Here is an 18,947-nt window from a genome sequence, read left to right on the forward strand (position 1 = left end):
AATCCTACTTCCGTAGTGATACTGCCTCGGAAACCCAAGGAGGGGTCGCTATGAGTCGGGGCCGACTTGACGGCAGATAACAACAACAACAACATCTATTATATACAGTGACTATTAATTTTTTTTTGCATCTATTGTTCAGTGGACCACACTTTCAGAAACAGAGTCAGGCCATACCTGGAGTGTTTTCTACTTACTAAATGATAATTCTTTACATGGTTGGATAGGTGAATTTTTTATTTGTGTTTGAGGTAAAACTCTCAGAATTGAACCGTGTTGCAGAGTTGAAGGAGATTATGGTATTCATGGTCTCTGTGGAAGTATGTGTGTGTGTGTGTGTGTATGCACACATACATATGTTTGTGTGTGTAAATACACATGCATACATTTTGATTCTTTCTTTTGTTTAGAATAAATGTAATGATATATATGTAATAAAGGGAGTTCATAAACTCCCTTTATTACATATGAAAATTGAGCCAAAAATGATGAAATGAATTTTATAGTGTCTTTTTAACTCTTTATTACATATTTCATTTTATCATCTTTAGTTTGAATCTGCCAAACACATTTCCATAACTTTAAGGCATGACAAAATTAGGACATCATACTTCATCCTCAAGAGTTGAGTTTTTCTTGATACAGATTGAATCTCAGCTGATGTCTCCTTTTCCCTGGTTATATTTGAAATTTAGTCTCATCTAATCTCATGGTGTACAGCATTCTGCTTTTCATGACTCAGATTTTGTTGACTTCCATTTTAAAATGATTGTGTAGGTTCTGGTCTTCTGTGTTTGAGTAATGGGTATACTGTAAGATGTAGATAATTGATATAAAGGGGATGTTTGAGAAGTAAATGAATGGCTATGTACTCTTGAAAATGCTAAATGTAACACAGAGAATCTTCAAATTTGAATTTATGGAGGGCATTATGTTCCCCAAGGCTGTGGATCTTTCCATTGATGAGTCCAGCTTGACAGGAGAGACAACTCCTTGTTCTAAGGTGACAGCTCCTCAGCCAGCTGCTACTAATGGAGATCTTGCATCAAGAAGTAACATTGCCTTCATGGGAACACTGGTCATATGTGGCAAAGCAAAGGTAATTTTTTTCTTCTTTTGAAAAAAGTAGTTTCTTTGTATGCAACCATTTTTTCTTTTTTTTTTTTTTTGTTTTTGCTAATTTTATGTGGATTTTCTAAAATACAAGGCAATGAAATGACAGAATGAAATACCTAACCCCTGTAAGCCATTTGTGAGGTTGGAAAGAAGCTTTGTGTGAGTCTTAAAAGCATAGTCCTCAGTACCTATTCCTTTTTAACATAGAAAACAGTGGTTCATAGACTTCTGGTTAAAGAAATTTTTGATACAGTACTGGCTATGAATATTCTGGCTATACATATCATTTCCCTACTGATTGTTTTCAAATATTCTATTTCTTTGATTGTAATATTCCACCAATATAAAAGGCACAATTGCTTTTGATATTATGGTAGAAATGACATTAAATGTCTCCATTGAGTATAAGCCACCACTTGTCTGTCAGTTTATCATATTGTGGTGGCCTGCATGTCGCTGTAAGGCTGGAGGCTCAGATACCAGCAGGGTCACCCATGGTGGACAGGTTTCAGTGGAGCTTTCAGCGTAAGGCAGGCTTAGAAGAAGGAAGGGGCCATCCACTTCTCAAAGACTTGGCCAGTGAAAACCTTATCAGTAACAATGAAACACTGTCTGATATATTACTGGAAAACTTTATAGAATAGTCCTGAAACATTGTCAGTATAGCAAGGATTGTGAGGCTGGCACAGGCCCAGGCAGTGTTTTGTTCTGTTGTACATAGGCTCACTAGAGTTGGTGATGATGTGACAGCACCTAACAACAACAACAACATTTGAGTGTAAGAGATCAGAGTTCAGAAATAGTAAAATGTTTCTGAATATTTTAAAATAGGCAGAAATGGGCCTCAGAATTGAGGCAGTGTTATTTTAATAAAAATAAGAAGTAAATACCTATAGTAACATTGAAAAGTAACTTGACTTAAGGGAACCTTGGAATGTCGGACATCTTCACTATATATGGGATAGTCTTTAAAGAAAAGGAAGGAAAGATTTTTGCTTTTTGACTGAGAGAGGTGATTCCATCTGAATGTAAATATATTTTCCTTTCTGCCCCCCCTACCCCCCCCCCCAGGGTATTGTCATTGGAACAGGAGAAAATTCTGAATTTGGGGAAGTTTTTAAAATGATGCAAGCAGAAGAAGTGAGTACTTAGTTTGCTAATGATGTATTAGTTTAAGATCTGAAATTCTTTATTGTGAGTAGTAGAAAATAGAATATTGGTGGGTTATTTCATATAGTATTAAAACTGTATTTTATTCAGAATATCATTCAGTTGTCTGGTTAGCGACATAATTGGAAATATTATTAATTAGAAGTGCCTGAATTGACATAGTATTCTAAAACATTTTGATTTTTATCCATTGTTTATAGTAGAAAAGGTTTGTGGCCATTTATAGATTTTATTCTTTTTAGAAATCAGCTTTATCATACCAATTTTAAGTATTGCTGATTAGTATATTTATACCTCAGAATATCTCTTCTACCAGTATTTTTAATTTTACTTAAGTCTAAATAAGGAGAAAAAAATAAGATTGCCTAGTAAAATATCCTAAAAAATACTCTTGGTTAATGACATTCTTGAAGACCAGTTCTTATTTAAAATACTTTTCTACATATAAAAAGGAAGTTGTATTCTGTAAATGCCGTATTCCCCCAAAAATCAGCTGGATTTCTGAGGTTACCTACAAAGAATCCCTTATATGATAAGAGTATGCAAATCCATTCCAAAAAGCTTGGCAGTGAAGGGAAGATAAGAGAAATGGGGGAACTAGAGAGCAGGGAACAAGCAGGGTAAAAAGACTTAGGCCAGTAGGCTAGTTGTAGACACAGTAAGTGGAAAGTACAGAAAACCAAGGGAGGGACAGCTGATGGTATAAAGTCCGAGAGTAGTTGGTAGGTGGAGAATAAATCTTTCTTCAAAAAGAAGCACAGGGAGAGAGTCTTTTCGAATAGACTTTGTAACACTGAGAGCTTTAGCTTTCCTTGCTGTGAGACCTTAGACATTGTTTTAAGTCTTTTAAGACTCAGTTTCCTCAGTGCAAATTGTAATATTTATCCTGTGGGAGAGCTTTGTGGTTAATCAGGACCTGGGTGTGTTAACAAAGTTCTTGACATCTGGTAAGGCTTGGGAAGTTTTAGTTATTATAATATTGAAACAGTAGCTGACATTTATTTACCTGACATGTTAAGTGGTTTCACCTATATAATTTTTAAGCACCTGATTTTTTTTTAATGTAGACATTTGTGTTTACTTATATTAAAAAGATATTTGTATCTAATTGTGATGACCATTTTTTCTAATTGTTAAGGCACCAAAAACCCCTCTACAGAAGAGCATGGACCTCTTAGGAAAACAACTTTCCTTTTACTCCTTTGGTATAATAGGTAAGAGAAGAGTGAGTATGTATATCTCATATTTTTACTTTACTTTTCATTTTGGAGTGGGAATGGGGAGATACTGTAGTCTTATTTATTTATTTATTTTTTTAATAGCTTCTTTATTAAGAATTATAATAAAACTAATGCCTAACTTTTGTGGGGTTTTTTTTTTTAACAAAGTAAATAAAACTTTGTCTAATTCTTAATAGCTAGATAGTATTTCTGTAAACATTCTAGTGTTTATCCTTCTTGTCTTGAATAAAACTATGATTGTTTTTATAGACTGTTTATCTTCATGTGTCCCAGCCCCACCCCAATCGTCTTATAAACATTTTGTCATTGGAGAGTGCTCACATAAAACCAATTTAAAGGTTCCATTGTGTGACTATATGTAATGAAGCTTCTTTTAGACATTTAGGTTGTTTTGAGTTTTATTTACTCATGTAAATAATTCTTCAGTGCAGGGTAGTTTTTTGTGGTTGTTGTTTTGTTTTATAAACACCTCTCATTGCCTTAGGATAACTTTTTAGATGTGAAATTATTTGATCAAAGGGTTTACATGTAATTTTTAATTTTGTTTTGTATTGCCAGCTATACCCTTCATGAGCAGGTTAAAAGTATGTCTCTTCTAGCAGTCCTGCCAACTTTAACTGTTGTTTTCAATTTTATTGGTGACTAAAATACTTCTTATTTCACTGTGCAGTTTATTGTTAGAGAAAATTAACACTTTTTCATATGTGTGTTGTTCTCTTTTATTTTACAACTTGCCCATCTGTCTCTCTTGTCCCTTCTTCTCTTATGGCTTAAGGCTTAGATTGGTAAGAGTTCTTAATTTATATAATTACAATATCAATCTTTTTGCTATTTAAGTTGCAAGCTTTATTTTGTTTTTTTATTTACATTATAAAATTGGGCTTGAGGGATAAATAATAAACTTGGAGAGGATAGAGGAAGTGTGATACAATTGAAACATCCCTGGCCCTGAGATTCTCATGGCCCCAACTATTGAGAATCTCTGCAGTTATGGTTTCTGTGTTTGTTTTATTCATAAAGGCTCTCCCAACTCCATGATTATAAGAACACTTATTTAAACACTGTTCTACTTCTTTAGATTTTATTTTTGACATTTAATTTTTCTTTTGTAATTAAAATATATCACATGGCATGTGGTTGAGTTACAGCTTTTTTATTCAAAAGTTAATTAATTATTCAGTATTATCAGTTCTATAATTCATTCTTTATTCCCCGAGTTGAAATGACATTGACATAAAACATTAAACACTTGCCTCTATTTCTGGAAGTCTTTTCTACTTCTAATTCTTCCACCATATTCACTGTTTCAGTGAAGTAATTGTTTAAACATAACTTCTGTTGATCTGTTTTTCTTCATAAAAATAAAGTAGAACATAAGAAGGTAATGAACTGCTCTTGTTCAGCTAGTGTGGATGTTCTCATAACATCCTTCATTTGATCCTTGCTATTTATTTTCTAGATTTTTTTAAAAATAATTTTTATTGTGATTTCAGTGAAAGTTTACAGAGCAAATTCATCTTCCATTCAGCAGCTCACATACACTTTGTCTCATGACATTGACTGTAATTTCCCACAATGCAACAGCTCCTCTCCCACTTCCTCCCCATAGTTACCTCTTCCCTGTGTCCTTCTATCCATGTATTCCTGCCCCCTGAGCTGTCTTCCTGTGCATACACAGCCCTTCTATTCTCCCATGATTGTTCTCTCCAAGGAGTGTATCTACCTAGTATAAATGTTCACCTCATATGCCTTTATTTTGTTTTCCTGGAAGCCACAGGAGTGGGTTCAATTTCAGACCCGAAGGGCAGCTAGGGGCCATAGTCTCAGTGGTTCCATCAGGCTTTTTCACACCAGCAAATCTGGTCCCTTTTTTTTCCAAATGATTTTGCATTTTGTTCCACATGGTTCTCCCACTCTATCCAGGACCTCCTACATGATCCCCCTTTTAGTGGTTGACAGTGGTAGCTGGGCACCATTTCGTTCTTAGAGTCTAATTATTTTCTAGAATTTTTGTAGTAAATTTTGTAAATCAAAGGATACTCTAGCCAATTACATCATGCTAGTTTAACACTATAATAAAATAATCTCAGTTTAGTGATAAAAATCTTTCAGCTTTATGACTACCTGGTTTTATACTCAAATAATGCATTGGATATAATTTTCCTTGGCAAGGTATTACATGGAATAGAATCTAGATTAGTGGTCAGGTCAATACACTTTTTGGTAATAGGGTAGGTAGTAAATGTTGTTGGGTAGTGTAGTGCCTAAGGCATTTGACTTCTAACCAGAAGGCTGGCAGTTCAAATCCACCAGCCACTCCACGGAGGGAAGATTGGGCAATCTACCTCCATAGTGATACCGCCTTGGAAACCCAAGGAGGGGTCACTATGAGTCGGAGCTGACTCGATGGCAGTTAGTGTGATTGGGTTAGTAGTCTATATAAAACCAAAAACCAAACCCACTGCCATCACACTGATTCCAACTCACAGCGATCCCCATTGGGTTTCTAAGGTGGTAAATCTTTATAGAAGTACCTTGTCTCGTCTTCCTTCCACACAGCAGCTGGTGAGTTTGCGCTGCCAACCTTGTGGTTAGCAGTCCAATGCCTTAGACATTGCACCACCAGAGCTTCTTGTAGTCTGTATGGTCTGATGGAAGTATTCAACTCTGTTGTTGGTGGGAAGTCAGCCTTAAACAACATGTACATGAAGGGGCATGGCTGTGCTCCAACACATTTTATTTATAAAGAAAGGCAGGAAGCCATAGATGACTAGTCCCTGATATAATTTATTGGACATAATTTTTTTCAGTATAGTATTTGGGTAGGATCTTACAGGATCATGATCTGGATCATTATTTTGTAGTTGTACAGAGATGGAATAAAAACTTCTTTTAAATGCCCATATTGATCAATTTTGGATGATACTGTGTTGTCTTATTACTTACAAGCTAAGTGGTGCCTCTATTTTTATAAAGATTAAAGCAAGGAGCATGGAATCAATTGTTTGGCTTATGTTAATAGATATTTTATTTTTAAATGTCATGAAAGGAGTAATTAAATATTAGTTAGTTTGGCTAAGGCACTTGACTGCTAACCAGAAGGCTGGCGGTTCAAACCCACCAGCCACTCCTCGGAAGGAAGATGGAGCAATCTACTTCCGTAGTGATACTGCCTTGGAAACCCAAGGAGGGGTCACTATGAGTCGGGTCCGACTAGATGGCATATAACAACAACAACAACAGTTTGAAATGTCTTAGGTAGGGATACATCACTATTTGAGCCAAGTCCTAAGAACTTCTTTGTATGCAAAGAACTTCTTTTGTATACAAATAATGTGTAATTGTCTGGATATTGAGTCATGAAAAATAGAGTTCCAGGGTTCATTTTTGTAAAGTTCATAGTGCATTAAACCAAGAAAAACCAAACTCACTGCCGTCAAGTTGTCTCTGGCACGTAGTGATCCCTCTTTGGGTTTCTGAGGCAGTACCGCTACTGAAGTAGATTACCCAACCTTCCTTCCGAAGAGTGGCTGGTGGGTTTGAACTGCCAGCATTCTGGTTAGCAGTCAGATAGATGCCTTAGGCACTATGCCACCAGAGCTCCCATCACAGTGAATAGAAGATATAGATATCTTACGGTGCCTTTTTTTGTCTATTCTATAAATGGCTAGTTATATTTTTTTACACTAGGGACTCCTAGATAGTATTGCTTTAAGGTGTTGGGTGGGAGCAGTGGCAACAAAAGGTAATATCTTATGCGTGTATGTGTCCATACCACAGATTTAATCTTCCATGCTTAATGTATTTTTTTTTATAATATATTGTAAAAGTGATCTGATATACCTCTCCTATTATATCAAGGGGACTTTTAAATATTGTCAACTTGATACAGTATCCTTTCTCTACCTGGCTAAGTTTATATAAAAGGAAAAAAAAATAGCTATTTGATTCTTTTCCAGGTATCATCATGTTGGTTGGTTGGTTACTAGGAAAAGATATCCTGGAAATGTTTACTATTAGTGTAAGGTAAGTTCTAATAGTTTGCTTATAAAGTGAAGTCTCTTTTGTTTCTCTTATTTCTCTAATAGGTATAGCTTGTGTTTTATTATGGTGGTCTCTATTGGATAAGTACATAGGAATATCTCTTAACTACTTAAATAGTTCTAAAGTCATATATTGAAATGATATCATGGGAAAATTAAAACATTCATACAATGAAGAAAACCCCCACAGTTGCCCAGAGTTATCAACCCAATATACTACATTCTTAAATATAACTAGACAGTAAAGGATTGGAAAGCTGAAAATTAGTAGTATGAATGAGAAAGACCAAACTATGAAAATTAAATTATGTCAGAGGAGATAGAAAAATTCAGGACATAAAGAGAAACGTTTGTATTTTCAAAGATTTTCAGAGAAACTGGATCCATAATTGGGGGACAGATTGCTGTAGAAAAACATTAGAGAACCAAAAAGGATTTTTAGAAATTAAATTATGATTGGTGGAATTAGAAATTCAATTCAAAGGCTGTAATCTGAAGTCAAAGAGGTCTCTCACAAAATAGAACAAAAAGAAACAGAACAAGATTAAGATACAAAGACAAATAATTCAGGTAATAATCACATCGAAATAGTAGGAGTTTCAAAAAGAGATGAAAATGATCTAAGATTAATAAACGCATGTTTTCTTGAACTGAGGTGAGACATGGATATTTAGTTTGAAAGAGTTCACCAAAAGCTAGGCAAGATGAAAAAAACTGAAACCTGGATATATTGTGAACAAGTGAGGTCATCTACGAAAGATAATTAGGCTGGCATTGGATTTCTCGTTAGCAACTGCAATTTCCACCAGCTGGTCTTTTTAGATTCTAGTAAGCATTCAAGAGTCACATGGCCTATGAAAGGATATAGATAGATAAACCTGCCTACTGAAAGATACAGGACAGGAAAACACAGGGCAACTTTAGGCACACTTGTCTGAGAGAGTTCCTACAGCAATTCATACAGCATTTAAGCTCAGTTATAAGGACATGAACTCAGTATTGTGACTGTAGGAGCTGCCCTGGGTTAATAGGCAGTTTCTCCAAGGTGCCTGCAAAAGGAACATGTTCAGTTGTTACAAGACTCACCACACGCAGGAAACTCGGCGCTTTGGCTCCCTATAAAAACTCCAGAGACAATTTGTCAGGGGATATCTTTGTCATAAGCAATGTTGCCTAGAAACATAGTTGACATACTACCTTTATCAGGTTATTAGGTGAACACAGCTAGGGAGTTAACCAAATGCAGATGAGAAAACAGGTCTTTAGTTAGCCCTTTATCCACAGCAACAAAAGAAAACATAAGAGACTATGGCACAGCGCTATTAAATTATGAGGGAAGATTATCATAAATTTATAAATGTATATCTAGCCAAAGTATGAGTCTAATTAATTACAAATAGATGAGCAAGTACTCAAAATTTGTCTCCCACCAATTTAAAAATACATGTATATTTTATTGTGATTTGGGCGAAGTTGACAGAGCAAATGAACGGTTTTCCATTCAGCAGTTCATACACATTTTGTTTTGTGACATTCATTGCAATCCTCACAATTTAACAGTACTTTTCCCACTTCTTCCCTGTGTTTGCCGTTTCCCTTCATCCTTCTTTCCTATTTCTTCCTGCCTTCTGAGCTTTATCCTTGGGCAAATGCTGCCATTTTGATCTCGTGTGGTTAATTATTGTAATGAGCGTTTACCTCCTTGGTGTTATTGTTCACTTTATAGGCTTATCTGTTGCTTGGGTGAAAGTTAAGCCATGAGAATGAGTTCAGTTCCAGCCTTGAAGGAGTTCTAAGAGCCATTGTCTTGGAGGTTCCACCCCTCTCATTAGATCAGTAAATCTGATCTTTTTTATGATTTTGAGTTTTATTTCACATTTTCCTCTCACTCTATACAAGACCTTCTGTTGTCATCCCTTTCAGAGTGGTCAGCAATAGTAGCCGGACATCATCTAGTTCTGGTCTCAGGGTTGTGGAGGGCTGGGACTCATGTGGTCCATTAGTCATTTGAACCAAGTTTTCTTGCATCTTTAATTTTCTTCACTCTTCTTTGTTCTGGATGGGGAGAGATCAATAGTTGTACCTTGAAAGGCCTCTCAAGCTTTTAAGACCCCAGCAGCTACTCACCAAAGTAGGAAGTAGAACATTGTCTTTGTGCTGTTCTTATATGAATTCAGGGGTGAAAACAGGAGGATGATGATGTATGATATATATGTGTGTATATATATATATAAAAGAAACTAGATTGAACTAACCTACAAATCTAAGGAAAAGTAATCCTGGATAACAGTTTGTAGTCATCTACAAAAGTAACTGATTCAAGTGTTAGAACAAAAAATCAGTAGATTTTAAGAAGAAAAATTGAATGGATTTAGAAGGTACAAGTACAGTGAAAATGAAATTTATTAATCTGTGATATGGTGAACCAACCCTTAGTGTATTACTTATTGGATTTTTAGTTTTTGAGGACTTTTTTTTTTTTTTTTAACCAATTTTAACTGTTTATAAAGATTGACATGCCATAACTTTTATTCTTTATTTATGGTTGTCCAGAAAACTAATGGAAATTTTACTATTTTTTAAAATAAAGCTCATTTTGTCTTGCAATCACCATATGGGTTCATTGGACTGTTTTATAAATCTGAGCTACATTTTGGGATCTTTAGTGATCTTTTCCAACATCTTGAAAGATTTTACTAATCGTCCTAAGAAATATTTTAACAATTATTCCCCAAAAAAAGACTAAAGAAATGGGAGAACAGTGGAATTTCCCAGAAGGTTGGCTTAATAATAAATCACCACTAATTCCATCATCCCTTAGTTGGTTATTACATTGCCATCATTTCAGAAGATAGATGGGGACAGTCTTTGTAGTCTTATTTTTTCAAGCTTCCATTGAATAAAGTTGAGAAGTTAGAATTTTTCATTTTCTACCATAAAGGCAAAGTGAAGAAATGACAGAGAAGATTTCATAATTACTGTTGTTATGTTAGGTGCCATCGAGTCAGCTGCAATTCATGGCAACCCTTTGTACAACAGAACGAAACACTGCCTGGTCCTGTGCCAATCTTACATCCTTGCTATACCTGAGCCCATCGTTGCAACCACTATGTCAGTCCATCTCATTTAGGGTCTTCCCCTTTTTTGTTGACCCTCCACTTTACCAAGCATGATATCCTTCTCTAGAAACTGGTCCCTTCTGACAAATTGACCAGAGTAGATGAGACGAAGTCTGGCCATTCTCTCTTCCAAGGAGCATTCTGGCTACATTTCTTCCAGGACAGATTTGTTAGTTCTTTTGGCAGTCCATGGTACTTTCAGTGTTCTTCACCAACACCACAACTCGAAAGCAGCAACTCTTCTTCGGTCTTCCTTATTCATTGTCCAGCTCATAACAGACAAATTAAAAAATATATGCAAAGAGACATATAGAACCACTGTAGGCTCTAATGATGAGAACGAAATTGATCGTATAAATGAAATCCCAGATTTTGAGTCTTTGGATGATGGTACTTCAGATTTTTTCAGAACTCTGAATTAATGAGTGAACAGTATGTTTCTAAAAACAAAAAGAAAACTGGTACTCAGTCATTGTACAGGAAGGAATTCCTCATTGAATGCTTTCTGACAAGAACCTGGGCTATCACTTTGCTGAAAAGATGTATGACAGTATTTCTTTAATCTTTTATGATGTTTATCAGAATTTACTTGAATTGGTTTATAAATGGAGAAATGCTAAAGACTGGTATGAATATAAAGATGATTAAAAGGAAATAGATGATATAGAAATGAAAAGACCCATTGGACCCATCATTGTAATTGGGTGTTTATAACTCTAAATATGGAAATGTTTTGCAGTATTTTATAAATATTGCATTTTGATGGTACAAGTACCAGAAGAGGAACCTTAAGCTACAACATGTTAGAAATGTTTTTGAAATCTGAAGTCAGTATTTATAAAATGTTCCAGGTTAATTTAAGAGAGCTCACCCATTTTGAATATATATACCTGCGAAACCAAGAAAATGGGGAATATTGTTGTAAGTTTAAATTCAAATGAAAATTTCTAATAAAGTTTTTTGTTCCCCTGCCATTATTCTATAAGTTATTTGTAAAATAAGTTAAATACAAGCAATTTAAACAGTCCTTTGTTTTGTAAATGATGATGATTATTTTTCCTGCTATGGAAGTATAAGAAAAGAGGATTCTTTTTGAACTAAGAACATTCTCTTTGAGTAGCCCCAAGGAGAAAAGGAAATACTGATGATAGTATATATTTCTTGATATTATAGACATTGCTTATTAGTTTTCAACTTTCATAATCCACATGTAGAAGGGGGTAATTATGGTTATAGAACAGGATTATAAAAGTTATCAAGCTAGATCATGTGAAAGAAAAAGCAGATAATAGGAATTGGGAATTTGAAGCAGGGGAGGGAACAGTGTTAGAGTGAGGAAGGCATTCTTATGTCCTTATCTATAGCAGAGTAAAGAGATAATAAATTGAAAAAGATAAAGGGACCTAAGTAGATTTTTAAAATTACAAAGGGAAACAGTGAAACAATTTACCATATTAACTATTTTGAAGTATTTAGTTCAGTGACATTAAGTACATTCACAGTGTTGTCACAACCATCTTACCTAGTGACAAAACTTTTTCAGCAGTGCAAAAGGAAACCCCATACTCATTAAGCAGTCAATCACTGTTCTCACCTCCCCTGTTCACTGGAAATGACTAAACTCTTTCTGTCTTTGGATTTGACTGTATGAATATTTCATATAAATGGAAGCATACGATAGTAGTGTTTTGTGTCTGGCTTCTTTCATTTAGCATGCTTTCAGTTTAACAGTGTAGCATGTATCAGTACGTCATTCCATTTTCCAGCACAGGATAATATTCCATTATATTTATATGCCACATTTTGTTCATTCATTAGTCCGTGGACATAAGGATTGTTTCCATCTTTTGATTATTAAGAATAGTGCTGCTGTGGACATTTGTATACAAGTTATAGATTGAATATCTGTTTTCAAATCTTTGGGTATATGTCTAGGAGTGGAATTGCTGAATCATATCGTAGCTCTATGTTTAATTTACTGAAGAATCATCAAACTCTTTTCCACAGCGGCTGCTCTGTTTAATATTGTCAACAGCAATGTAAGTGGGTCCCAGTTTCTCTGTATTCTTGTGACTACTGTGTATCTTCTACTTTTGATGATGGCAGTTCTAGTAGGTGTATAGTATCACTTCATTGTGGTTCTAATTTTCTTTCTCCTGATGGCTAATGATGTGAACACTTTTTCAAGTGCTTGTGGCCATTTGTATATATCCTTTGGATAAATGTTTATTGAGACCGTTGACTTTTTTTTTTTAATTTTATTTTCCCTTGCCTTTTTTGTTGAGTTCTAAGAGTTTCATATATCCTAGATAGTAGACCCTTACCAGATATATGATCTCCAAATACTTTCTCTCATTCATGGGTAGTCTTTTCATTCTATGGGTAGTATACATTATATAAATGCTTTTAATTTATCTGTTGGTTTCTTTGGTTGCTTGTACTTTTGGTGTTGTATATAAGAAACCATGTCCAAAGCCAAGGTTATTAAGATTTACCTCTGAGTTTATTCTAAGAGTTTTATAGTTTTAGGTCTTAGATCTATTTTGAGTTAACTTTTATATAGAGTGTGAAGTAAGGCTCCAACTTCTCTTTTTGATACGGATATCCTAGTACTTTTTGTTATTTCTCTATTGAGTTATCTCGGCATGCTTGTCAAAAATCAATTGACCAATTCATTTCTGGAATCTCAGAATCTCAGTCTTATTGTATTGATCTTTATGTCTCTTCTTATGCCAGTATCACATTTTTTTGGTTACTGTAGCTTTGTAATAAGTTTTAAAATTGGGGAGTGTGAATCCTCCAACTTTGTTCTTTTATTCCCAGATTGCTTTGGCTATTTATTTTGGCTAGTTGATGTCCTTTGCAATTCCATATGAATTTAGTATCAGCTTTTCCATTTCTAGCTCTAGTGGCATAGTGCCTAAAGCATTTGACTGCTAACCAGAAAGTTAGCGATTCAAACCCACCAGCCACTCCTCGGAAGGAAGGTTGGGCAATCCACTTCCGTAGTGATACTGCCTCAGAAACCCAAGGAGGGGTTGCTATGTGTCTGATGCGACTCGACAGCAGTGAGTTTATTTTTTTTCCATTTCTACATAGGCTGTTGGGTTTTGATAGAGATTGCATTGGATTTGAAGATTGCTTTGAATAATATATCCATATTAACATATTAAGTCTTTGAATCCAAAAACATGAGGTAATCTTCCTATTTAGGTGTTCTTTAATTTCTTTTCAGTGTTATTTGTAGTTTTCAGTATCATAAACTCTTGCACCTTCTTGATTAAATTTATTCCTAATTATTTTATTCTTTTGATGCTATTGTTTTCTTAATTTCCTTTTGAATTATACATTTCTAGTTCATAGAAACACAATTGATTTTTGTCTGTCTGTCTTGTATCCTATAACTTAGCTGAGGTCATTTAGTAGCTCTAATCATTTTTTTGTGTGTGGATTTTTTTTTTTTTTTTTTTTTGCTTTTTAATATATAGATCATGCTGTCTGCAAAGAAAGGTAGTTTTATTTCTTCCTTTGCAATTTGGATGCCTTTTTTCTTTTTCTTGTTCTGGCTAGAACTTCCAGTACAATGCTGAAGAGCAGTAGCAAAAGCATACACCTTGTCTTGTTCTTGATTGCTGTCATTCTTTCAGCATTGTAATGTCAGTTGTGCGTTTTCATAAATGCTCTTTATCAGATTGAGGAATTCAGAAGTGCAATTCAAAAGTGCAGTAATTTAACAATGTCCAAAATTAGAGAAGATGGCAGTGATTTAAGTGATTTTTATTCATTCTTTTATTGTGGAGGTCTGATGACGTTTAGGGAGCTCTGGTGGCATAGTGCCCAAGGCATTTGACTAGAAATAGCAGTATAAGCATATTATTTAGTCATATGGAAATAACTGCCAGAAGAACTAAAACTAGTTAAAAGTAGTTATTCCTAGGGAATTATTATGAAGGGATATAGGTGTGGCTGAGTACATTGTTTCTTTTAATCTCTTCTGTGTACTTTTTAAAAACTCATTTGTGTGTGTGTGTGTGTGTGTGTATATAAAACTTGGAATTTTGAAAAATATGGTAGGTGTTCTTTAAGGTGAACCCATATTACATAGTTCAGATGTGGTTATAGGTTCTGCTGCTAAGGTAAGGAATGAAATATGGACCATATTAAGTATAATTTAGACATAACATAAAAAGTTTTTAAGTTTACTATGAACATTGCTTTCCTGAGAATTGTGCATTTTTATTTACATTAATGTATTGATTATGGTTTATTTATCATAACATTCTTAATTTTTCAGGGTACCTGGCATTCAGTCAAATTTACTCACTTTCACAATTCACATGGATATATAAAAATGTCAAAATCTTTATAATTAAGTGAAATTGGAATGTTGTATAATAATTTTAGCTTCAGGAAACCTAACTTTGGTCTAAGAGGTAAAAGATAATTGACTGTAAACAGAGCAAGTCCAGGTTCTAGGTGGCTTTCTTTGTGGGTGGACTGAGGGCTGAAACCATATTTATCAAGGTTTTTTCCCTCTTCCTTTCGTTATTGCTTTCTTTGTCATACTTTGGGTTCATTCTTCAGAGAGACTGTTGCCATGTAGTAGGCAAGGTGATTTTCTGTAACCTACATTTATACCCTCCATTCCTTATACTTAAAATAGAAAGAGATCTAACTTGATCATCATTAATAGAAATGGACCTATGAGGGCCCAGACTGAAGTGATTAGGTTATATTAGCTGTCTCTGAAGCAGTCATTTTTGGCCAATGGGCTGCCCTGGCTAGCCTGGTTAGCCTCAGTTCACATACCTACCCTTCTAGCCAGAGTTGTGGGATCACATGCATCAGAACTGTGTGAAATACATTCTCCATAGAAGAGAGGATATCCATTATCTGTAGACAGTGTGTTACATGAAGACAGGATGTGGGTAGCCAAGATCAAAGAGTATTAATTCTGGTAGCATAGTTTAGAGAAGCTGGGGTTTGGAAGGAGACCTTGGTTTAAATTCCAGCATCTACTGGGACTTGTGATTAAAATCATTCTCTTTGAGTTTTATTTTTTTCCTCTGTAAATGATTCAGTTTTAATTTAGGGGCTTTTGAGGGAATTCATTGAAATTATGGTGATGATAAATAATAAGTAATAGCCAACGTTTATTAAACACTTACTGTGTATATGGCATTGTATTAAATGTATTTTATACTTTGCCATTTAGCCGCACATTAAATCCTATGAAGTAAATGTTATTGCTGCCCATATTTTATAAATTTAACTCACAGAGATGGAGCAGTAAGTAGCCCAGGGGCACACAGGTAGAAGTTGGTGTAGCCTGAGGTATAAATCCAGGTTATCTGACTTCAGAACCCATGCTCTTTAAACTAGTATGCTTTAATTTGGCAGCCAGTAAGTCTCCAATAAATACTCATCCAGTTTCCCTTTCTTTTGAGAAGGTGATATTTGAGGTTATCCTATTAATACTCAATTTTATTATCCTTTATTTTATGTAACATACAGTTATTGTTGTGTATACTATGTAAGTTATATTTTGATACTTGTGTACATGTTGGTTACAGTTTGGCTGTAGCAGCAATTCCTGAAGGACTTCCCATTGTAGTCACAGTGACTCTGGCTCTTGGTGTTATGAGAATGGTGAAGAAAAGGGCCATTGTGAAAAAATTGCCAATTGTTGAAACTCTGGGTAAGTCTATGGTCAAAATGTGCTTCTGTGTTAATTCACGTCAATAATAAATGATCTTAGAGTTTTAGAATTTTTGCTTTAGAGGTTTGCACAGTGTTTTTGGCTTGCGGCAAATGTTATCTGTGGTTTTTACCTCCCATCCCTCACTCTTCCCCGCCCAAAAAAAGTAAATAATGCATATCAATCAGGATGGGGGATTTTAAGAGTCTTTTTTTTTTCCTAATAGCATGGGGTATTTCCAAAACTTAAATAATCTTAAAGAGAAAATCCACATAGCAAATGAAACCCAAGACTAAAATTAATAGAGTTCTTTTCTTTTTACATCTCAAGGAAGATAATTGATAATGAAAGATCCCAAAATATCATTCTTGAATGAATTTGCTTACAATAACAGTAAATGTACAGTACTTATATTGCTGTAACATAGCTTTATGTGTGGTATGTTATAAAACCACTCCTTTTTTTTAACTCTTAAATTTAGGATACCTAATTTAATTCCTAGTTTGCATTTTAATATCAAGAAGATGAAATACCTCAAAAGAATCTTGTCCCAATAAATTTTAATGAGTTTATATTTGGGGACTCTAAGCGTTCTAGAAATTTTTTTTACATAAAATTGTTACATAAATCTAAAATCAAGGAGCTTTGCAAAAATCAACTAAATAAGAGACATCAGCGTTTTATCACTATCTAATTTTTAATTCTAATTTTAGAAACTTTACCTTCTTAGGAATTAACATAATGAAAGTTCTAATCTAAAATTATTGATGAGTTTGAGCTCCACAGAATTCAGAGGAGTAGGACAGGCTTCTAGAGTCTTGGATTTTTTCTTTTCATGCTGAGCTTGTATTTGTCCCTCTGATCCTAATGGTGACAAGTAATGTTTGATTCTGTAGGTTGCTGTAACGTGATTTGTTCAGATAAAACTGGAACACTGACGAAGAATGAAATGACTGTTACTCACATAGTTACTTCAGATGGTCTACACGCTGAGGTACTCTATTGGTTTTTGTTTATTTTATAACACTATTCCTTTGCTAAGAAATTTTATGTTTAACATTTGTAATGATTTTAGGGTCTTAACCTTTAAGTGCTGTAAATTAGCAACAGAGCTATTTCCTTCCCATGTGATTCTGCCAAGGATGTTAGTTTCACTATCCTAGTTGTACAATCCAGAGACTGAATCCTACTTGATGCCTTTCACTCACCCCTACATCCACGCGTGCATCACCAAATCCTGTCAGTTTTTGCTTCTCATAACTATCGTACCCATCCGTTTCTCTGTGTTTTAGTCATTCTTAGTCCAGGTTACCATTATCAAACCTGGCCTGCTGGTAAAGCCTCTTGACTGGTCTTTCAACACCCCCTTTTGATACCTATACTCTATGTGCAGCTTATGAGATCTTTTTAAGGCCATATTTTGAGCTTTTGTGGTCCTCAATTAAGATGTTTCAGTAGCTTTACATTGTAATCAGGATCCTGAACTGTGGTCTCCAAGGCCCTACATAGTCTGTCCTTCATCTCTCTCTTCAGCTTTACATGCCGCCCCTTCTCTTTCTGTGCACCAAATGCACTAGCTTTATAGTACTCTAAGTATGCTGAAATACCTCCTGCTTCGGGGCCTTTTATGTTGTCCTCTCTGCTTAGATCAGTCTAATGCTTCTTCATCCTTTGTATCTCAGTTCTAGTTCCACTTCTTCAGAAAAGATTATACTCATCACTCAGAACTAGCCCTGTGTTATATGTTATACCATACCTTAGTCCTAACCCAGTGACATTTTCTGGCCTTCTTTCCCATTAAACTATAAGTTATAAGAGATCAGGAATCATGTTGCCTAGTGCAGGGCTTGCCCCATTGTAGTAAATATTTATTGAATGAATGAATGAATTTGTTACTTTATTTATACAATCTTTTAAGTGCATGTCATTGTATGTGCATTGATTGATCCTGCAGCTAGGTGAGGATGAGCTCCTGTCTCACCTGTTGTGCCGTTAGGTGCCTTCAAGGCAGTTCCAACTTATAGTGACTCTATGTACAACAGTCCTGTGTCATCTTCACAATCCTTGATATACTTAAGTCCATTGTTGGAGCCACTGTGTCAGTTCATCACATTGACCTTTTCACTGACCCTCTCCTTTACGAAGGATGATATCCTTCTCTAGGGGACTGGTCCCTTCTGGCAACATGACAAAAGTACATGAGATAAAGTTTGGCCATTCTCACTTCTAAGGAGTATTTCAGCTGTACTTCTTCCAAGCCAGATTTGTTTGTTGTTCTGGTAGTCCATGGTATTTTTAGTATTCTTCTGTCAACACAACAATTCCGAGGCATCAGTTGTTCTTCAGCCTTTGTTATTCATTGTCCAGCTTTCATATGCATATAAGGTGTTTTGGTTACCTAGTGCTGCTCTGACAGAAGTTATAACATAAATGGGATGGCTCAAACAAACAGGGATTTAGTCGCTTACAGTTTTAGAGGCTAGAAGTCCAAGTTCAAAAGTGCCAGGCTTTAGAGGGTGGGTGAAAGCCCCATGACCTTGGGGTTCAGCTCTGCCTCCTA

General features: G+C 35.1%; 1 protein-coding gene across 1 annotated transcript in view; it reads left to right on the forward strand.

Moving 5' to 3' along the window:
- Nucleotides 1–18,947, forward strand: part of ATP2C1 (ATPase secretory pathway Ca2+ transporting 1) — a 249,252-nt gene that overhangs the window by 174,049 nt on the left and 56,256 nt on the right. The window contains exons 8-13 of the mRNA XM_007936854.2: nt 944–1,099; nt 2,188–2,256; nt 3,425–3,500; nt 7,487–7,553; nt 16,263–16,387; nt 17,284–17,381. Coding sequence (XP_007935045.1) covers nt 944–1,099; nt 2,188–2,256; nt 3,425–3,500; nt 7,487–7,553; nt 16,263–16,387; nt 17,284–17,381 — 591 coding nt within the window. The remainder of the gene's footprint in view (nt 1–943; nt 1,100–2,187; nt 2,257–3,424; nt 3,501–7,486; nt 7,554–16,262; nt 16,388–17,283; nt 17,382–18,947) is intronic.

The sequence above is a fragment of the Orycteropus afer genome, unplaced genomic scaffold (genome assembly GCF_000298275.1).
Source record: "Orycteropus afer afer isolate SDZICR_OR568_19922 unplaced genomic scaffold, OryAfe1.0 scaffold00003, whole genome shotgun sequence".
Taxonomy (NCBI): domain Eukaryota; kingdom Metazoa; phylum Chordata; class Mammalia; order Tubulidentata; family Orycteropodidae; genus Orycteropus; species Orycteropus afer.